The sequence below is a fragment of the Typopeltis vanoorti genome, chromosome 15 (genome assembly GCF_054136105.1).
Source record: "Typopeltis vanoorti isolate ZY-2024b chromosome 15, IOZ_Tvanoo_1.0, whole genome shotgun sequence".
NCBI lineage: Eukaryota > Metazoa > Arthropoda > Arachnida > Uropygi > Thelyphonidae > Typopeltis > Typopeltis vanoorti.
Window position 1 is genome coordinate 122,638,831 of NC_143563.1, and position 24,178 is coordinate 122,663,008.

The window sequence follows — 24,178 nt, forward strand, 5'->3', positions numbered from 1 at the left end:
CCATCCAAATCTTCGCCAATATCATTAACATACAAGTTAAACAGTAATGGCCCTAAAACAGACCCCTGAGGTACACCACTAGAGACTTTCTTTTCTGGGATATTGCTCTCTCATACACAACTTGCTGATACCTATCAGATAGCCAGTTTCTGATCCACTGCACTAATCTAATATCCAGCCCCAGAGTGTAGCTCAGTAGAAGTGGCGTTTGTACTCTACAGCACTTGACCACACGAAGAAAGGATTTGGTGGTTCAAATCTAGTCGCTGACTAGAGGAAATTTTTATAAGCCTTTTTTCGACCGGTTCCCGAGTTAGTCGATCTCTGGCACGGGCTAGCAGGTTTTTCGTCCCGTAAACTCAAGAAAATCGACCGTTGAACCCACACTATTTTTAGACGTTGAAAGTTTATTTTTCACTTCGTTAGAATATAATAAATTTAGTTTAATCCTTTGAAGAGACCTCAATAAAGGTCGAAACTAGTCTGAGTAGTGGCCCTTCTCTTAATGCATAACATTAGACATATCTGCAAGGAGATGTGTTTTGCATTATGGGAGATACTGGGATAGGAGTGTTGTTAGCTTGGTCCACCTTTGCTACGAGTTGCTCAGTGTTGTACTACTTTACCCCAGTAAGGTAGTCCAACACCATATTCAGTCCTGAAGATATTTTCAGGCACAAACTTTGTTTGCTCACACTTGGATAAAGGATTAAACTAAATTTATTATAGTCTAACCAAGTGAAAAATAAACTTTCAACATTTATCAACTATTGTGCTTCCTAGTATTGCATCATCGTCAAACAACTGAATGTTCCCCCCCCCCCCCTAAAATCTTCTGCTATGTCATTAATATAGAAATTAGAGTAGAGCCTGGGGAGCACTACAGTACAGAGCCTGGAGCACTCCACTATTTACCTTCATTCACTTTGATTCCACTCCACTGTACACTACCCTCTGATGTCTCTTTCAGTCCTCCCCCCCCCCCCCCCATATTGATTTCCGCTTGCTCAAACTTATGTAATAGTTTTCCATGCAGTATTCTGGCAAATGCCTTTGCAAAGTCTAGCAATGTCGTATAGCTTCTTACTACTTCTGTCTTGGCGCCACTTTTATGTAATCGAACTATCTTACCCTCTTTTAACTCCCTTGGAACCTTGTCAGGGCTCTGACTTAGATTAAACAACTTCATCAGAGGCACTGTCAGTTCACTTATACATTCTCATGGCATATGAGCAGATATACCCTCAAGACCCACTGCTGTATTCACATTAATATTTTTCAATATACTGAGTACCTCCAGTTCATCTAGCTCAATGGTAGATCAGTCTCTGTCACCCCAGGAACTGCAAATTCACCACCTGGATGATATACCCTCACAAAGTGATCACTTATTAACTGAATTATTTCTTCTGCTTCCTGCACTTTCCTACCACCATCACCGAGTAATGTTATTTTTCCATGGTCATTCTTTCTCTTACTTGCTATGTAGTGAAAAAACTCTTGGATTTACTTTGGCCTGCTTAGCTAATTTTCTCTCAAAATCTGATTTAATCTTCCTTACATACTAGTTACCCGTCTTGCGTTTGCTTTATACTGCTCATGGGCATGTTTAACCACCTTGTTGTTTATATTGCTTCCACAATGCTTTTTTATTTTGCAGCTCCTGTTTTATTTTGCTGCTCATCGAATCTTTACTTGGTTTATCCTCCTGACCCTTGGTATGCACTCTGATGCTGTCTCACTCAAATAATCCTTGACCACTTCCCATGCACTAATAACAATCACTCCATGTAATTTCTTATCCTTGGCACTCCAAAATTCAACACTTTGCACTTATTAACATTAAACTCACAAACCACTCCTTTGTCCAAGTCAAAAGTATTCAGATTTTCCTAAAAGGAATTAATATCTGCAGTGCTACTTCTATCAAGTGAATGGAAAGCTTTATTATTTTTTAATGAAAAAACTTAAGAAATTATGCTATAAAATCGACACTGATCGTTTTCTTTTTGAAGTCAAATTTAGAATCCCATCTAAATGACTACAATTACTCTAGAAGCAAAAAAAAAAAAAAATGATATCCTGTTTTAAAACCTAAGTACTAAATTATACAAATATATGGCCATCAGAGCAGAGAATAAATGAATGTATATTTGTAACATGAGGATCTAAAGTTTGGATCTAGTCATATTACCAGGTGACTTTGAGGATTAATAGGCATACAGAAGTATCAAGTAAGAAATTTGGGGAATTATAAGTCAGCCGATTATATTAAGTTTTCGAAATTATCTTGGAGCAGTACAGTAGATGGGCGAACCTTAAAAATTAGATCTCAGTAGTGGGGGTTTGTTTAAGGATCAGTGCTAGATAACTGGAAGGAGTCCTCCACATTACCTTTAAACATGCAGAGAAGTGACTTGGGCTTCTGTTCAGTTCTACCTGCATACAATGAACCCCATTAGTAATATCCATTCCATACCGAATAAACAAGGATGGGCTATCAGTATGATGCTTGATCAAATTGTATTCTGTATTGACTTCAACCAGAAAGACATCAACATGATGGTAAAGCATGATGAAATTTCATGCCAGCTGGGGCATCTCCTAGTTAAACAAATCCCACAATGTGTATTTGTGTGTTAAGTAACACGGGCAGAATGCACAAAAGTCAGCTACTGCATTATATATACAGTAATGTATTATTTGTCTGACCGTCATAACAACTACCTTTCAATTATTCCTTGCATATCAACCCACTTCTGTATGGGCATCATGTAATTGTACTTGAATTATCTTGCTCGTCACTTATCAGAGTGCCAGTTGCCTTCTTTAAGTGGTTAAATAAATGATAGATTATTGTGAACTCCTCGGCATCAGGAGAATTGAAGATAGGCACCATCACTATGAGAAGTATCAATGGAAAAGAAGTCCAAGTGGCAGATGAACCAGATAAGTACTACATGGGCATAATTGGTTGTACTGAGATGAAGAATCAAACTGGTGTGATCCTGCTAAATAATAAATATAGGATGTTATATTCAGCCAACATTAACTTCTTCATTAGTAAGCAGTTTCAAGTAGTTATGTGGGCAAATTTCAAAATGGAGACTTGAACAAAGAAACTTATTTGTACCTGTGGTCCCACAGGCACAAAAGCTGGTCCTTGTTAGTGATCTAAACAGTAGGTAAGAAATGAATCCCAAGCATATAAATGTTTTCAAAAATTTTGTAGAAAAAGGCTAAACTAATTATAATGGTTGAGTGCCTGTGAATTTCTGTTTAGGACACTAATACTACATATCAATATAAAGATGTGCAAAAATTCACATATAGTGAAGACACAAGAAAAGTCTTATTTTCTATTCATAATAGTGCTTCACAATATTATTATTATACCTTCCATAAAATCAGCAGACTCATTGTGGGAGGTTCATTCAACTGAAAACATATTTATCATACCAAATCTTAAAATCCTTAATGCTCCTTGCATTAACAACACATTCTGGTAATGTGTTCTCACTGACAGTTCTCCATATAAAAAGTCAACTTCTTACACCCATCTTCACCACATTCTTACATAACTTTCAGGGATGGCATCTGGTTTTCCCCTCTTGCCTTATACCCTTATTATAATCTCATCTGGATTAATCCGATAAAATGTTCTCACTAATTTAAATGTCTCTATCATATCACCTCTTTTCCTCCTGTCCACTAAACTCTGCAGGCCATATTTTTTCAACCTCTTCCCATAGCCAGCAATTCAACATTCTACTATTGTCTTAGTCACTTGCCTCTGGACCCTTTCCAATGTCTCTACATCATATGATATAAACTATACCAAGATAGAGAAAATAATTTATTGAACATAGATATAGCTATTTTGCTGGTTGGTCTACCCAGCATCTTCAGAGCACATTTTATAACTGAGAAATGGCATGGAAATCATATTTGTAGAGTACTTGAGCTCTTTTGTGGTTTGCCCTTAATATATGGGATTGGAAGAGTTTTGTTTAGCTCCACTTGTGATGGTTGCAGGAGGGATGAGGGATACATGCAGTGTTTTATCTATTTTACATGGGCTGAAGTGATTAACTAAAAAGGTGTTGTGAAGGTCTCTTGGCTCGGTGACACTGCTACTTTCAAAACACTTTTATTATTATTATTTTATTATTATTATTACCCCAAGACCTCATGGAGTCAAAGACTCATCTGGGAGGTTTCTTTATCACACATCTCATCATACCATGTCTTAAACACACTCAAACTCCTTGCAGACACCACACTCTCAGGCAAGGCATTCCAATCATTCACAATTCTGCACGAAAAAAAACCCCACTTATTCAGTTTGCTATCTTTATCTGCTCTCCTAAACATCAACATCATCCTCTTGCACATCATGGAGTGTATAAAGTTCCTTGTGCCTACAGTTTGGCCTATTTTCGACAAACTGATAGATCAGTTAACATCTGATGAAGAACACAAAAATTACATCTGTAATCATCTTTATGGCAAGTTGGGACTAGCAGACCATGCTCTGGATACTCCTCCATCATCATCATCATGATCACGAACCATGTGCTCGCTGCCCGATGCCTCCTTCACTATCTTTTTCCACCACCTTTCTTTGTCCGGTGCACAATCTCACAGTTTCTGTACACCCATTCCACACCAGTCCTTTATATCGTCTATCCATTCTCTGTATGGTCTACCTCTTCTGTTTAAACCATCCAAAATACCACATAAATGTCTTTATCTTCTGGTCCTCACTCATTCTACAGATGTGTCCAAATAATTGCAGCTTCCATTTTATAATCTTCTGCATTAGATTCTCTTTTGGTTGTATCTTCCAATAGAGCTTTTCATTTGTGATTTTCTGTACCCATCCTATTCTTAGCATCTTCCTGTAACAAGTTCTTTCAAATGCCAAAATTCTTTTTCTTGATTCCTTATTTATTACCCACATTTCAGATCCATACAGTACACTGCTAAAGATGCATGTTTCCAGTACCTTTAGTTTTGTTTGCAGGCTGATCACTTTGTTTTTCCAGATGTTGTCCATGGCCTTCAGATTTGTTCTTTCCTTTGCAATCCTGATCTTTATTTCTTTTTTACAGTCCAAATCATACGGTCATTTTACTTCCCAAATATGTGAATTGTTATACATTTTCTATATCAATTCCATCCACTTGTATTTTTGTTTCATGTTCTTCTCACCAAATACTAATGTCTTTGTTTATTCCAAGTTCATAACAAGTCCAAATCTCTTCCCTTCCTCATTTAACAGGTTCATTGTTTTTTGTAGTTCTCTTTTGCCTTCTTCAATAATAACAATGTCATCTGCAAAACTCAGGTGACCCTGTAACCTCTAGAGAATGCATTCCCTGGGTGGCGGATAGGGGAGTACACAGTACTCACACAACGCGATTTTTATAAAAACACTGTCTATAAATTGCACTAACTCTTCATCTTTTAATTTTTTTTTTTTTTTTTTTAACTGTGCGACTTAAAAATCAAATTTTATCTTTGTTAAATTTGCGTCTGCCCGTATCGCGCATGTAGTTATAAGTAGCGAATTTATATTAGGGGAAATAACCTTTAGCAGGCATACACATCAAATGTTTATCGTATAAAGTGTTTGTTGTTGAAAATTGTCTTTGTTTTCTGCCAGGAAAGCAGATTAAAAATCATAAGTATGTTAATCTCAAGCTGAGCACTTTATTTTCTGGTGAGTTACATACAATATGTAATACTTTTTTTATGTAAAAATTTAATTTTATTAGTTATGGCCACACTTAGAGGACTTTTGTGATATGGTTGAAAACAAAATTAGTGAATTAATTGATGGGGAAATAGATTTAAATTAGGAGGAACCGGTACAATTAACAGATGATGTTGAACCAAATGGTGGGGAAGATTCTGATTGTGATGAATATGTCAAAGAATTCAGTTTAAAGAAATTAGCAGAAGGATTGGACTTGGCAAGAAAGTTAGGGAGCTATTTTATGGATAATGATCTCTCAATGGAGCACTCTGGAAAATTCATGGGACAACTGGATATTTGAATTTGTCTCCATATTATGAACTTAATAAAAAAATTGCAGCATAGTGGTAAGCAACGTCTTATTACTGACTTCTTGATGACTAAACCAGCAGAAGTATGCAATAAGAATTATACAAATGATGTCCAAGAGATTTTAAGTGATGACGACATCCGGCCACTCGTAAATAAAGAACATCTACGGAATGTTTGTTTTGAAGACAGTGATGATGATTAAATTATGCACTTTATTTTATTTTGCTTAAAACATTTATGCATTATGTGCAATGAAGTTTATCATTGTCCGTAAAATTTGTATTTTTATAAGTTTACACCGTATTTTGTTTTATAGTTTGTATGTTTTCTTAACTTACATGAATTACCTGAATTAAATAGAAATATTTTTTGTTGGATATGTTGTTGTTGTTTATATAATTTAAAAAAAAAAAAACGATTTTGGAACATAACCCTACTTCTTCTATGTGATCTGAGGCTCGCATGATGCGATTTACATAACGCGGCTTTTCTATGGAACCTACCATCCGCGTTATACGAGGGTTACCGGTATATATATATATATATATATATATGTGGTGGGGGTGGTCCGAATATACTGAATAAGGACTCGTGGACCATAAGGGGCAATCATCTTGATTGTAAGGAAGTGGCACTCCCATGATAACTTAGCTGGATCTATCCTCTTCTTCCTCTACTTTGAGGAAGATCCACTCACTTTAATCTTTCCTATAAGGCCTTATCAGCCAACTTGCTTATTTTATGATCCTTATGCTATTAGATTACTCAAGGTCTATGGGTCTTAACAAAATGAAGAAACAGAAATAGAATGGCTTAATATAAAAATGATACTTAAATGCAGCAGCAAATGAAAGCTTAAGAAAGACCAAAAAATTCAATGAAAGGAAAAAACTGAAGATATGGGATGATACAATCAAAGAAATAATCAAAAAGAAAAAAGAAGCCTATCATAAATGGTTAAGCAGTTAAAGATTAGAAAATGAAATAGAATATAAAAGAATAAGAGCAATAGCTAAAAGAGAAGTCAGAAAAAGACAGAGAATCATGGAATACATTTGTTTCTGATTTAGAACATGACTTATATAAAATAAGACCCAATCCATATATAAGATTTTGAAACACTTAAATACATATACTAAAGAAAACATAAAATTAAACACCGAATTGAAATTAGAAGAATTTCTAAATTTCTAAACAGAATTGTGGACAGATAAATATTTTAAAAAAGATAACTGGCAAACACTTAATGAAAATGAAAAGGAAAGAATAAAAAAAGAATTACAAATCAGCTTGAAAGAAACAAGAAACAGAAAATCACCTGGAGAAGATAAGCTAGATTCAGAACTATATAAATATTATTATTAAGGGTATCTCCATGGAGTCAGACTCATCACGGGAGACCCAAACTATCAAAACAATATCTGTCATATCTCTTGAATTCATTTACAGACGAACTCGCAACTGATTCAGGCAGTGCATTCCACTCGTTCACGACCCTCCATGTGAAAAATCTCGTTCTCACACCCTTGTTAACCACACTTTTCCTTAATTTCCAGGGATGACCTCTTGTTCTTCTATCACTATCACACAGCTGAAACATTTCCCCTGCATCAATCTTATAAAAACATTTTAGTAATTTAAATGTTTCTATCATATCACCTCTTCTCTGCCTATCAACCAACCTCTGCAATCCACAAGCTCTCAATCTATCAACGTAGTGAGCATTTTTTATATCACTCGCCAACTTAGTTACACTCCTCTAAACCCTCTCCACAACCTCATCTCCAAGAAATCCAGGTGACCAGAGCTGAGCACAGTAATCCAAATGTGGAAGTATCCAGTCCTTATAAAGGGAATAATAACCTCTTTATCTCTGGATGTTAGTGTGTTCCTCAATAACCAAGTAATCCTATGTACAATCTTTGACACCTTAGCAATGTGTCCCCTGAACTTCATCTCCCTATCCACCAACACCCCCAAGTCCCTAGCCTCATCAATCTCTTGGAGTACCATTCCGTCAATGGTTGGTACACAGCTGGTAATCATTTAATCCCAAAATGCATAACTTTACACTTTTCCACATTGAACTGATATCCATTTCCTTTTGCCCATTTTACCAGCTTATTTAAATCATCCTGCAAGCTCTCAACATCAGCTTGATTTTTTATTGCGCTACCCAATAAAAAATTTATGTACAAATTAAACAACAATGACTCAAGCATAGAGCCCCCTGAGGCACACCATTGGTCACCTGCCACATCCTGGACTCTGCTTCTCCATACACCACCTTCTGGTATCTCTCCCTGAGCCATTCTCCTATCCATATCACCAGTTTAGTATCCATTCACATCTGCTCCAATTTGCACAACAGTATTCCATGGGGTATCACGTCAAAAGCCTTAGCAAAATCCAGAAGTACCACTGTGTAGCCATTTCTTTTGTCCAACTCAGATGTCATTCTATTATAAAAAGCTAATAAATTGCTAAGGCAGGATTGATCTTTAACAAAACCATGTTGGCCCCTATAGAGTATCATATCCTGATCCACCCATTCTTGAATTTTCCACTCCCGAGATAATGATGGGTCTGTAATTAACTACCGCAGTTTTAGAGCCACCTTTATGCAGAGGAACTATTTTGCCTTCCTTCCACTCCCTAGAGACCATACCAGAGTTCAAACTTAAGTTAAATAACCAAGTAATAGCGTTGACAATTCCTTTGCACATTCACGCAACACCCGAGCTGATATTCCATCTAAACCTACAGCAATGTTTGCATTTAAATTTTGTAATATACTAAGTACCTCTGATTTCTTAACTTCAATTCTGACATTAGTTATTGCTATAGGTACAGAGATATTCTCACTCAGGTGATAGACTTTTGAAAAGTGATCACTCAGTAACTCTACTATTACATCTGAATTGGCCACCTCGATACCATCAGCACCCACTAAGGTTATCCTTCCAAAGTCATTCTTCCTTTTACTTGCGACATAGCGGAAGAACTCTTTGGGATTACTCTTGATCTCCTTGGCTAAGGTTTTTTCATGATCTGATTTAGATTTTCTTACTATGCTGGTAACCTTCCTAGCTTGAGCCTTGTAAATTCTCCATAACATTTTCTTTTTTTGCAGATCAAGCTTGATACTACTACTCATCCATCTAATGCCTACTTTGTTTGTCTTACTGAACATGGGAACACAATCTGATATTGCTTTCCTCAGATACTCACTGATTTTACCCCATGCACTGCTAGCATCTTTCCCTTGTCCCCTGCAATATGTTCTGCCATGGGACTGCTGCAAGCTAACTCCAAAGCTTGTTATAATTTCCTAACCAGTAGTTCTGTATATACCCCTTCTTAAGAGAGTAATCCACAAATTTTGCAACCTCCCAAGTCGATACCACATGATCACTCTCACCAATTGGAGGTAACGAGGACACCTTACTTATGCATATATCCTCTAAACCAATGACCAGGTCCAACACTCTCACACCACATGTCCTTTCAGTTATGTGCTGTTTCAAGTAATTATCTCGAAGAAGATGTATGAATTACATTTCCTTTTTGCCAAGTGATATTTACTCCTTCCAATTGATATCACCATAATTAAAATCCCCGATAATAATCACTATCCCTGCACTCATTGCAGTAATTTGCTGATGCATGAATTCAATATCACCCCCTATACCCTCTGGCCTATAGCAGCAACCATCTGTATATTTGGTTGTGTTGGTCACTATTTCACACTGGACTGCCTCTAATGTACTATCATTCACATGTCTATCATCTTGATATACAACTTTCTTTAGCTGCAACTCATCAGCTATCATCAACAGTACTCCCACCCCCCCCCTCGTTCTATCTTCTCTATCCTCCCTGAAAATACCGTACCCATCACATTCAATTCCAGTGACCAATTCTTCTGCTGACAGCCAAGTTTCACTAATGCCTATAACTTTTGGTGAGCACTGACTAATGCCAAAAAATCTTCCCTCTTATTTCGAATGCTACTTGCATTTGTATACAAAAATTGCAGATTCCCTTCTTGTACCAGCTTTAGACTGATATACATGTCACTGATTCCAGTAGTCCCATGCCGATTTTTATCCCATCTATTCTGCAATTTATTCCGCGAATAAGGATCAACAATTATACAATCACTGCTTAAGTTTCTCCTTATACTCAATCTTTTCAATTTTAGTTTCCCTGCCCAATTTCTTCAACTAGTTTAGAAAACAGTAACTTCTTCAATCTCTTATGACCTTCCACGTTCAGATGCAACCCATCTCTTGCATATGCATACAGCTGTTTTTTGCCTTCAAACACTTCAGACATCAACAAATTCCAGACCATAACTATCATCTTTTCTGCATCATGCCTTCTCTTTATTGCTAAAGCCACTCTGTCTATTGTTCCACCAGCCAAGCACTTCTTAGGCATACCGCTCGCCATACCCTTAATCATAGAATCACCATATATTTTACCACTCATAACTTCATTTTACATTATTCAGCATGACTGGAAATAGACAACAGAATCAACAAAGCTGTTATGGTAGGATGTCAACTGAATAAATTTATATGGGATAAGATAGAAATTAGTCAAAATACTAAATCAGCTGTATACAAGACAGCGTTCAAACCAATTTTAATTTATGGATCTGAGAGATGGGTCAGAAGTAAAACACTTCTGAGAAAGATTAATGGCATGAACAGATGGCATCAATGGCAGTATCATATTAAAAATGAGTCTATTAGGAAAGAACTTGACATTGTCAGCATCCAGGAATGCATTAGCAGAGCTAATCTCAGGTGGTGTGGTCCACTTAAACAGAATGGGCACGGAAAGATTAGCAAAACAAGTGTTATCTGACAGGTTGGCAGGAAAAAATACCCAGAGGAGGACCAAGATCTAGGTGGATTGATAAAGTAAAAAGTGCCTTAGACGATAGAAATATAAGATGTGATAATGTTGGAGTCTTGACAGGTAATAGACTTATTTGGAGGAAAATTGTAGATTGGAAGTTAGTAATGATGTAAATTTTTCACGTAGTACTATCATATCTTGTACACCCCTAGAGGATACAAGGCAGGAATTTGATGATGAAGAAGTAAAGGACCTAGTCTGCTGCACACCCTTACTAACCACACTCTTGGACAACTTCTAAGTGTAACCTCTTGATTTCCCCCCTATTCCCCATGTATTGAAAAATTTCTTCCGTGTCAATTTTATAGTATCCCTTTAGTGACTTATAAGTTTCTATCATATTTCCTCTCCTTTGTCTGTCAATTAAACTCTATCATAAGGAATATCCCACAGACCTGTCATGAGCTTGGTCACTTATCTCTTAATCCTCTCTATCATCTCCTGATTCTCAAGTAATACAGTTGATCAAATCTGTGCATGGTAATTAACATGTGGCCGAAACATAGCCTTATATAAATGAATAATAACCTCCCTATCTTTACTTGTTCAGTGTGCTCTTCAGCATCCAAGTAATCCTCCAAGCTATTTTGCCAGCTCTTGTAATATGTCCTCTGAATTCCAAATCTGTCCCCCCATCACCCCCATTTCCGTAACCTCATTAGTTTCCTGTAAACTAGTACCATCAATATGATGTGAAGTGTGTAATCTTTTCACCCTAAAGCGCATTTTACAAAATTGAATTGACCATCATTGGCTGTTTTTTGCTTTTACTTTTTTTTATCACTATACATATCTTTACATTGGCTTGGTTTAGTTGTTTATCAATTTCCTTTTCTTTGTGTACGATGATCCTTACATTCATTGTTGAAAGTTTTTCCACTTGATTATACTATAAATTAAAGATGCCAAGAAATTATATACTTGGTTTAACCACTATACCGGCTGTGGTGAATGAAATAGTGAGATCAAATTGCAATAGGTGTTACAGAATCGTATCAAGATTTTACATTTTTGAAAATTATGGAGACAACTACCGTGTTTGAGTAAAACTTTAGTTTAATATAACTAAACTCTACATTCGACGTTTCGACCTTTATATCAAGGTCATCTTCTGGAGCATATGCACTATATACAGAGAACAAGCTACACTACAATCTATCTGGTTTGTTAAAGTTACTGACCAAATTGTAAATATATGTGTATATATATATACACACACACATATACATAGACTTGTTGTTGTGCCCAATGTAATTCTACAACCAACAGAAAATATTAATAATATGACTCTAGCGTTGATGTATATTCTATTTTTTTTTTGCTTCACTAGAGATCAGGCTAACAATTGTTGTAAAGGTTGGTCAGTAACTTTAACAAACCAGATAGATTGTAGTGCAGAAAGTTTATTTTTACTTGGTCAGACTATAATAAATTTAGTTTAATCCTTTATCCAAGTGTGTGCAAACAAAGTTTGTGCCTGAAAGTATCTTCAGGACTCGGGTAAAGTGGTACAACACCGGGCAACTCCTTGCAAAGATGGAGCAAGCTACCAGCACTCCTATCTCAGTGTTGGTAGCTTGCTCCATCTTTGCACATCTCCTTGCAGATATGTATAATGTTATGCATTAAGGGAAGGGCCACTACCCTGACTAGTTTAGACTTTTATTGAGGTCTCTTCAGTGGGAGCCAAGCCCAAGTGTTTATATTAAAGTGGTTGTACCACTTTACCCCAGTCCTGAAGATACTTTCAGGTGCAAACTTTGTTTGCACACATTTGGATAAAGGATTAAACTAAATTTATTATAGTCTGACCAAGTGAAAAATAAACTTTCAACATCTATCTCTAAATCCAGAGTAATTTAATAAAAAGGTGGCATACCGTTTGGCAGCTGCTATAGGAGGAGATGACCTTTCTAATGTTTCTGCCTTGGTATCTCCAATTGGGACTGGCTCCCACTGAAGAGACCTCAATAGATTGTAGTGTAGCTTGTTCTCTGTATATTGTATATAGTGCTCCAGAAGATGACTTTGATATAAAGGTCGAAACGTTGAATGTAGAGTTTAGTTATATTAAACTGAAGTTTTACTTAAACACGGTTGTTGTCTCCATAATTTTCAAAAATGTACTCGGATCACCGTGCAAGCCCAAAATAAAAGAAAGTATCCAGATTTTTACGTCTATAGACGTCATGGCTGGTTGGGGTGTTAATTCTTTATCCAAGTGTAAGCACACAAACTTGGTGCCTGAAATATATTCAGGACTGGGGCAACTCGTGATAAAGGAAGCATGACTTCACATCACTTGCCTTAGCATTCCATAATGCAAAGCACATCTCCTTGAGAGCTTTGTCCACCTTTACCACAAGTTGCCTCAGTCCTGAAGATACTTCAGGTGCAAACTTTGTTTGCTTACACTTGGATAATGGTTTAAACTAAATTTATTATAGTCTAACCAAGTGGAAAAAAAACTTCGAACATCTTTCTCTAAATCCAGAGTAATTTAATAATAAAGTGAGACACCTTTTTTGGCAACTCGTATAAGTAAATATGACTTCTCCATTACTTCCACCTTAGTATCACCACCTCTGGGTCTGGCTCTTACTGACGAGACCTCAGTGAAGGTCGAAACCGATCTGGGTAGTGGCCCTTCCTATAAGCATTATACGTGTCTGCTGGGAAATGTGCTTTGCATTATGGCAGATACTGAGACAAGTAGTGATGAGAGCTTGGTCTACCTTTACCACGAGTTGCCTCAGTCCTGCAAACTTTGTTTGCTTACACTTGGATAAAGGATTAAACTAAATTTATTATTAGATTCTCCCTCATCTAACATTCATTACCTTATTATAAAATGCAAGTAAATTGCTAAAAGAAGCCCTACCCTTTACAAATCATGTTATCTACATCCTCTGAAGTGACTATTACTCTTCCTAATTTTGCATCATTAGCAAACAAGTACCTATTTCCTTTCAAAGTATTTCCAATATCATTGATGTACAAATTAAACAATAGAGGACCAAGCACTGAGCCCTGAGGTATGCCACTAGTCACCTGCCTTCTCCTGGACTCAGCTCCTCCATAAACCACTCTTTGATATCTATCCACCAGCCACTCTCTAATAAAAATCATCAGCTTCAGATCCATACTCATTTACTCTAATTTATGCAACAGTTTCATGTGGAATCCTGTCAAATGCCTTTGCAAAGTCCTGTAGTATCACTGAGTAAGGATTTCCTTTATCCAACTCCACTGTTACTTTATTATAGAAAGTAAGTAAGTTACTGAGGCAAGACCTACCCCTTAACAAAACCATGTTGCCCCTTATAAAGTATCATATTGCTGTCCACTCAGTCCTGAATTCTAATTTTTACCAATTTCTCCAAAACCTTAACCACCACTCCAGATATATTGACTAGTCTGTAATTTGCAACCTCAGTCTTCTTGGAGCCTCCCTTATGCAGTGAAATTATTTTCTCATCTTTCCACTCTATTGGTACTTTACCAAAACTTAGGCTTAAATTAAACAGCCTTATTAGAGGAGGTGCTAATTCTCTTGCACATTCTCATAACACAATGGCCGATATGCCATCTAACCCAATGACATTGTTAGCATTAAGGTTCTGTAATGTATTAAGCACCTTTATTTTGTCTATCTCTAGACTCTCATCAGTCAATGACACAGTTGATACTACAATATCACAAGCAAGATGGTACACTTTTGCAAAACGATCACTAAGCAACTCAGCTATTTGATTTGCTTCTGTAATTTCCCTACCATCAACACTTTTTAAAGTAATCTTTCCATGGTTATTCTTCCTTTTACTTGCCACGTAGTGAAAGAACTCCTTAGGGTTTCTTTTGGATTCATCAGCTAGCTTCCTCTCATAATTAACTTTGGCTTTCCTTATCATACAGGTAAGGAAAGCCAAAGGAAAGCTCTCTTTGCATGTACCTTGTACTGCTCATGGGAATGCTTATCTGTTTTTTCTTTATACTTCCTCCACAATCTTTTCTTTATCTGCAACTCCTGCTTAATAATATTATTCATCCATCTTACTCCTACTTGATTTCTCCTTCTGAATCTGGGAATACATTTTGATACAGCTTTCTGTAAATACTCCTTGACAATCTCCCACGCACCATCAACATCTCTCCCCCTTCAAATTCTCATGTCATAGTACTGCTGAAAGCTGACTTCTCAGCTTGTCATAATCACCAGCCTTGTAATTCCACATATACCCCCTTCTTAACAGAATATTCAGCACATCTTACAATCTCCCAGGTGATCAAGACCACATGATCGCTTTCCCCAAGTGGAGACGGTATAACTAAATTACTTATTGATATGTTCTCCGATGTTATGACCAGATCTAACACACTTGAATCTCTTGTCCCTTCCATTACATGCTGTCTCAGGTAGTTATCTCTTAACAACTGCATAAACTCCATTTCCTTTGTTCCTTTGTGACCATTCCTTCTCCCAATATACGTTCCTAAAGTTAAAATCCCCTATAATAATTACTCGACCTTCACAATGAGTGAAGGTTGAGTAATATGCCAATTACATATTTCGACCTGTTGATCTCTATCTCACACCAAACAGCCTCGAATGAACTGCCCTATACATACCTGTCACTTTGAGGCACTTCTACCTTTTTTTGGCTTTAATGCTTCATCTATCATTAGTAAAACCCCTTCCACCATTCTCTCATCTCTATCCAAAATACTGTATCCCTTACATTCAATCCCTATAACTATATCATTCTTAGTTAACCAAGTCTCACTAATTCCTATAATTTTTGGCCAAGTTGTACTAAGTAATGACAAAAATTCTTTGCACTTATTCCGAATACTTCGAGTATTAGTATACATAAACTGCAATACTCCCTTGCTCCCATAATTTCCCTGTGTGTGAATTAGCCCACTCTGTATACTGTTAATTTTCTGCAAACAATTAATCCCAAATTCACAATGATTAATGATCTTAGTACTATTTACAGCTGACTCTATCACCTGCCTCCCTAGCAAATCCCATTTCCCTGTTTTTGACCATTTAATCTATCATTTATCAATAAATGCTCTAAATGCCAAGCACCTAATCCATTTAAGTGCAAACCATCTCTCTTAAAATACTCCTCCTTTTATCTAACTCATCCCAGACATTCATAAAATGAATATTCAGTTTCATTTCTTTGCAAAAGCTTTTACATAATCATGACATCATTCCATTTACTATAATTGCTCTTCTGTTTAATTCATCACTATCAAATCTTGGTAGCACACTCATGATCTTTCCACTCTTGCTCTTTGCATTCATCATCATCATCAAATTCCTGCCATGTACCCTCCAGGGGTGTACAGGATATGACAGTACTACATGAAAAAATTACATCATTACTAACTTCCTATCTACAATTTTCCTCCAAATCAGTCTGTTACTTGTCAAGACTCCAACATTATCAGATCTTATATTTCTATCATCTAAGGCACTTTGTACCGTATCAATCCACCTATATCTTGGTCTTCCTCTGGGTCGTTTTTCCTGCCAACCTGGCAGAGAACACTTGTTTTGCTAATCTTTCCTCTCCCATTCTATTTAAATGACCATACCATCTGAGATTAGCTCTGCTAACGCATTCCTGGATGCTGACAATGTCAAGTTCTTTCCTAATATCCTCATTTTTAATATGATATTGCCATTGATGCCATCTGTTCACGCCTCGAATCTTTCTCAGGACTCTCATATCTGCGGTCTCTAGTCTTTGGTCAAGTGTTTTACTTCTGACCCAGCTCTCAGATCCATAAGTTAAAATTGGTTTGAACACAGTCTTGTATACAGCTAATTTAGTGTTCCGACTAATTTCTTTCTTATTCCATATGAATTTATTCAATTGACTTCCCACGATACCAGCTTTGCTGATTCTGTTGTCTATTTCTATATTTAGTTTACCATCTTCAGTAAAAATCGTGCCTAAGTAGCTGAAATGTTTTACTTGTTCCACAGGTTCTCCATTCACAACACAGTTGACATTTTCAGTGATTCTGCCTATTTTCATTGTTTTTGTCTTTTTATTGCTGACCTTCATACCATATCTATTACAACAGCTATTCAATTTAGTCAGAGAATCTTGCAGACTTGTAGCGGATTTATTTAGAAGTATAACATCATCCGCATAAAGCAAAGAGCTGACATTAACATCTCCAATTTTGATATCAGGTTTAATACCACATTCCTTCATAATGTGATCCATATAGATAATAACAGAGGGGATAATGTACATCCTTGTCTCACACCACATTTAACATTAAACATCTTCCTGTACTTCCTTCAATTCTAACTGCTGACTCACAACTCAAATAAAGACTAAGTATTGCTTGATATAATGCCCCATTGACACCATATAACTGCAGCGTATTGAATAGCTTCTCTCTTGGCACCTTGTCATATGCCTTTTCCAAATCGACAAAACTTAAATACAGATCTTTGTTATATTCCCATGCTTTCTTGACTATTTGTTGTAAAGTGAAGATCTGATCCTGACAGCCTCTATTTGGCCTGAATCCAGCTTGTTCTTCACCAAGCTTTTCTTCCACAATTCTTCTCAACCGTTTCTCAAGTATACTTGCATAGATCTTGCCAGGAACACTCAGTAGGGAAATACCTCTGTAATTCTCACATTCAGTTTTATTTCCCTTTTTATATATGGGTACTATGAGAGCTCTACTCCAATCATCGGGAATTCGTCCCTCTGTCCAGGCTTTCTGAACTATGCAGTGCAGCCACTGTAAGACTCTTATACCACCATACTTCAGCATTTCTGGTCGAATATCATCTACTCCTGCTGCCTTTCCACATTTCAAGCCTTTGATGGCTTTTTCTACTTCAAGTATGGATATGTATTCCTGACTGCATGCCTGGTCAGTGTTTTTTATCACTGTGCTGTCATCACTGCTTGTTTCATTTAGCAGTTTTTCAAAGTAATTACTCCATTCTTCAAGGATATCTTTTTCTCCTGTTTTCATTTCAACTTTATCATCTCTAATTCCTTTTACAGCACTCTTTCCTCCATTCCTAAGCTTCTTCAACAACCTCCAGAATATTTTGCGACCTTCTTGATATTTATTTTCTATATTCTTGCCAAAGTCCTCCCATGACTTTTGTTTAGCTAGTTTTACACACTGTTTAGCTTTCTTACATTTGTCTCTGTATTCTGTAAGAGTAAAAGCTGACTTATTTGCCAGGAACTTTTGATATGCTTTCTTCTTTTCCTTCACTGCCTCTTTAACTTCCTGTGTCCACCAGGGAGTTTTGATTTTTTTGGCTTTGCACACAACCTCACCACATGCCTCTCTGGCAGAATCAATCAATGTTTCCTTCAGAGTTTGCCACTGAATCTCCAAGGTTTGATTCCTGTTCTCAAACTCTTTCATTTTCTTTTCAATAATATTTCTGTATTTTAGTCTACAGTTTACATCTGAGAGCTGCTCAACTTTTATTCGCTTTAAAACTTTCTTACATGTTATTCTTTTCAATATGAAATTCAATTTTATCCTGCTTAAGACTAAATAGTGATCACTTCCAATTTCAAATCCTTTGTACACTCTGGTGTCCTGCACCAGGGAGAAAACATCACTATCAACAATAACATAGTCAATGAGACCTTTCTTATTCCTAGCCTCTTCTCTCCATGTGAATTTGTGCATATTTTTATGTTGGAACATGGTGTTAGTAATAACCAGTCCATGTTCTGAGCAGAAATCTAACAGATATTTGCCATTATTATTAGCTTTGCTCTTTTCTCCAAATTTTCCCAAAATATTTTTGTATGTCTCACAATCATTTCCTACTCTACTATTTAGATCCCCAACAAGGACCAACTTTTCCTTTTTCATTGTGTCAGTTGCTTTTTCTAAAGCCTCAAAAAATTCCTGCACTTCTACCTTAGTAGAACCTTCTGTGGCACCATAGGCACAAATAAGTCTCATTGTCCAGTTCGCCATTCTCATATTTGCCCATATTACTCTACTTGAGACTGACTGCCATTCAAGAAGATTAGCCTCGTATTTTGTGTTGAATACTATGGCTACTCCTTCTTTTCCTTGATTGTTATTGCCTGAATATAACATTTTGTATTTATTGCTCAGAAAGATCTCAACAGTTTTGGTCTTTTTTGTTTCAGTCACCCCTATTATGTCGATCTGGTACTTATCTAATTCCTCAGCTAGCTCCATTTCTTTGCCATTCAGGCTTCTTACGTTGATAGTACTGATCTTTAACTCTGGTGATGTTGAGTTGGGGTAAGTTTTAGGATTTGTTCCAGTAGTTGACTTTTCGCTGTTCGCCCTGGTTCCCTGGCGAAAACAACGGGGGCCTTGTTTAACCGGGCGACGCCCCAGCCGGCATGAAATTTTGTCATGTTGTACCATCATTTTTTATTTTGGTTTAACCATAAGAATACAGTTTGGTCGGCTAAATCCCAAATTGCCAGCCCATCCTCGTTCGTTCAGTATCAAAGTAGATACCCAACAGGGTGCACCACGAGAAGGTGAGGATTGGACATTAGGTCAGAAGCCCTGGTCGGTTCTCCGCATTCCTTTAAAGGCTATGTGGAGGTCTCCTCTCAGTTATACAGCTTTGACCCTTAAGCACCCCTTTGCATTCATTGCTATCCTTAAATCCTTCAAATCTTGTCTCACAGAAAATCTTTTGCTACCTAGATCATTCGTCCCTGTAACTGCAATAATCTCACTTGATCTATCTTTCTGCAATTTCACAGCCTCAGTTATATCCTTAATCTTTGACCATGGCACTCACACTTTAATTACTCTACCATCCACATCTTTAATTATAGAATCTCCATACAGCACAATATCTTTTTTGCTCCTTTTTAACTTGACATCCTTTACCACTACTGTTGCTTGTTTTTGTTCTGTTTTGTATGTATTTTTACGCTATTTATTCCATGCACACGCTCACTTAATCCATTAATAAATAATCTGTCATTCTCATTCCTTGTCATTTTTAATCTTCCCCCCCTCCCCATACTTTCTATTCCATACAAAACAGTAGAACGTATTGGAATGCTGCAAGGCAGACTATACAATTTAGTCAGATCAAAATGATAAAATATATTAGTCATTTGATTTTTTAACGATACTTCTGACATAATGATTAGAAATATATACACTTTTGCACAAGAATAATGTTTAATATGCCAAATATTTCGGTCTGAATATTACAGACCATCCTCAGTGGCTACATAGGAATAGTTTTAAAAAACAAAGTGGCATACGAACAATTGATCATTCACACATAGAACGAGCCGCGTGATGTCATATCGCTAAGTATTAGAAGAGTAAACATTTTTAAAGTCATAATTAAAGATATTAATTCAGAAATTCATATAATAATCTTAAATAACATTAGACTAATATAGGAAATTTACAAAAAAAAATTAATGTGTTATCCTGATTAAACTTTCCCAAATTTTTGATATAGATATACAGTCATTACGATTCAAGTTAGGACGTTGAAGTAAGGCCTCCTCATTTTGCAAGGCCTCCCAGGGTTTATGGTCTACCAGAAATACACAAGACAGATATTCCTCTTAGCCCTATAGTGGATTGTATTGATTCTCCTACTTATCGCATAGCCAAATATCTATCTAAATTATTGAAATCACACATTGGCAACTCACTCTCTTTTTTGAAAAACTCTTCTGATTTCTTAAATAAATTGAAAAACATCACTTTACAACCTACAGATCTTATGGTTATCTTGATATAGATAACCATAAGATCTGTATCTTATATCTTTATACCTCTTCTATATCTTTATACCTCTCAAAGAGATTTTAGAATTACTTGCTGACATCTTCCCACAAGATGTTATAAAGTTATTTGATTTTGTAATGCACTCTGGATATTTCTTATGTCAAAATAAATTTTACAACCAAGTGGAAGGAACAGCCATGGGAAGTCCACTCTCTCATGCTCTTGCCAACTTTTATTTAGAACATCTAGAAGAAGTCCTGTTCTCATCTATATTCCCTCACCCATCCTTTTGGGTTAGATATATAGACGACATCTTTGCTGTATGGCCTCACAACAGAGACTCCTTACCTTCCTTTTTAAGCAGTATCAAGTCCTTACATCCTCGTATAAAGTTTACCATGGAGATTGAAAAAGACAACAAGTTATCTTTTTTAGACATCCTTCTCATCTGTTCACCTTCTGGTATTCTTACAACAGTTTACAGAAAACCAACTTTCACAGGTCGTTATATTCTCAAAGAATCTGCTCATCATCCTTGTCAAAAAACAGGAATCATAAAATGTTTAATCCGACGAGCCAAAACTAACCGTTCAACTTCTCATTTATTACAGAAAGAACTTTCGACTATCAAACATCACATGAAACTAAATGGCTTCTCCGAAAAGAGTACACAACATCTTTTCAATTCTTACAATCCAACACAGAACAGCAAAGATTCAATACGTCGAGTTCCAATTCCTTACATTTCTGGGATTTCAGAACCAATTTCAAGAATTCTGAAGAAATATGATTTAACAGCCACTTATTAACAAATTATCCACCCATTTTCCTTCATCTAAAGATAAACGCTCAACCTTGTCTCTACCTGGAGTGTATCAAGTTCCTTGTAATTGTAATCTTTCCTACTTTGGACAAACTGGATGTTCTATAGAAAAAAGAATTCAAGAGCATCAGTCATCAATTCAACACAACAAACCTGAGAAATCTGGATTAGCTCAGCATGGATTAGAAACAAGCCACAACATCCTTTGGTCCAAGACTCTCCTCCTACACAGATGTCACTACAAATTTGATCATTTATTTAAAGAAAGTGTGGAGGCCTTACTTTAACGTCCTAACTTGAATCGTAATGACAGTATATCTATATCAAAAATTTGGGAAAGTTTAATCAGGATAACACATTAATTTTTTTTTTTTGTAAATTTCCTATTTTAGTCTAATGTTGTTTAAGATTATTATATGAATTTCTGAATTAATATCTTTAATTATGACTTTAAAAATGTTTACTCTTAATAGTTAGCGATATGACATCACGCGGCTCGTTCTTCGTATTCCACTTTGTTTTTTAAAACTATTCCTATGTAGCCACTAAAGATGGTCTAAAGATATTCAGACCAAAATATTTGGCAAATTAAACATTATTCTTGTGCAAATGTGTATATATTTCTAATATTAGTCATTTGAAAGTGTCAGTTCCTTTGTCTCAGGAGAACTTGCACAACATAGTTTACTAAACATGCTTATATCAGTTACATTGGGATATGGCTGTATAAAAATGGCATGTTTCCTATGAGACTAATGGCACCTAACTGTGAAGTCTTGTGATCACTTTAACTTGGGACATTAGACAAACCAGATGTATCATTATATATTACACTAAAATTTCGGTGTTTATATGATATGGATATTCTTCTTTCAGAGATACAGAATGATGGTATAATAAACTCTTCTTATAGTAAACTTTTAGATTATTATTGTCATTATTATTGATTATCCTAGAAAAAAAAAACAGTGGAGTTAAAGACTCATCTAGGAGGTCCATTGTCTCTCTCTCTCTCTCACTCACTCACTCACTCACTCACACACACACACACACACACACACACACACACACACACACACACACACACACACACACACACACACAGCTAATCATACTGTGCCTTAAATATGTTCAAATTCTCTGCAGACACCATGCTCTCAGGCAATGCATTCCAATCTTCCCAATTTTGAATTTTTTTTTTTTTTTTTATAACATTGGTTGCTATAGCAAAAGATGATTGTAACATACTATATTTTTGTTTACTTATTTCTATTGCCCTTTTATTTCTATTTCATATTATTTTATATTTATTTTTTATTTATTTCACTTGAATTTATAAGTATTGAAAAAAAGCACCTAGAAGGCTTCCGGTTTAATTGTATTTTAGTTTTTCAGTTTAATCCTTTCTGTTCTTTAGTTCATTCATTGTTTTCCACCTTTCACGATGCATTAAACCAACACTACATTCAATGATCTTTAAATGAGTTCTTATCAAAAATATTAACTTCCTGTTAAGTTGTATATCTCTTTTTTTAATATCTGAAAAGCCATATCCATTTTCTGTATATATGTATATGTTCCTGATGATGACCTTAAATAAAGGTTTGAGCATAGAGTTAATCATTTTAAGTGTATAAAGACATTGTTTCCACATAACTATTATAATAAATTTTCTTCCGCTATTCTAATTTAAAATCAATAATCAGAAAATACCCAATAGTATGTTGTCCACATTTATACTTAATGGAAGAAATGGGTATATAGGGATAATAAACTGTTTTATTTATTAAATAAAAACGGTTATTTAATTATGAAATGAAATGACTAATATCTTTAGATATCTTATTTTCCCATTAAACTCAAACAGTTATGTAATAATCAGTGTGTCTAAATAATATTCACACCAGATCAGTTAGTATTGAGAGTTAGCTGTTTTTATTAGTTTATTGATTGAAAAATTCAGAAATGTTTTCATTAAAACACTAAGGTTCAGTTAATAAAGGGGGATTGTCATCCATTTAGAATATTTTATAGCTATTCAAGTATGATTTTAAGTGAGAACTACAAATATTTATTGTACTTTTTAGCATTACTCTTTAATGTTTTATTTTACATTTTGATATAATTTTCAGTAACCATTATCAAAGTTATTATTCGTGTATTATAATTATATTCTTGTGTGTCAAACTAATGACTTTCTGTTTATTTCAGTTATCATTCAGGGGAATTCGCAGTAGCAAATTCAGACATGTTTACGGCAGTGCTGCAAGAAAAGAGAAGTGCTACGAGTGTATTAAGATAACAAAAAATGCTCATGATAGCTATTTTTGTGCTGCAAATCCAAAATTTGTTGCTATTGTTACAGAAACAGCAGGAGGAGGATCATTTTTAGTTGTGCCAATAGAAAAGGTATTTTTTATACTATCAAAAAAAAAAAACAAAAAACATTCAGACATTGGAAATAATACTACTACATTTCGATAAAAATATGGTTAGAATGGAAAACAGATTAGTCTCTCTTATAGAATTAGCTGGAACTACATTAATTTGATGAAAAAGTTGAACAAAATTGAACACAT

General features: G+C 35.7%; 1 protein-coding gene across 4 annotated transcripts in view; it reads left to right on the forward strand.

Moving 5' to 3' along the window:
• LOC150099115 (coronin-2B-like) overlaps positions 1-24,178 on the forward strand; it is a 565,643-nt gene that overhangs the window by 101,545 nt on the left and 439,920 nt on the right. For 3 of the 4 annotated variants that reach the window (XM_090404925.1, XM_090404924.1, XM_090404926.1), the window contains one exon: positions 23,811-24,008. The exons of the other annotated variant lie outside the window; for it this stretch is intronic. In XM_090404925.1, the coding sequence (XP_090261051.1) occupies positions 23,811-24,008 (198 nt within the window). The remainder of the gene's footprint in view (positions 1-23,810; positions 24,009-24,178) is intronic. 4 annotated transcript variants of the gene reach the window in all.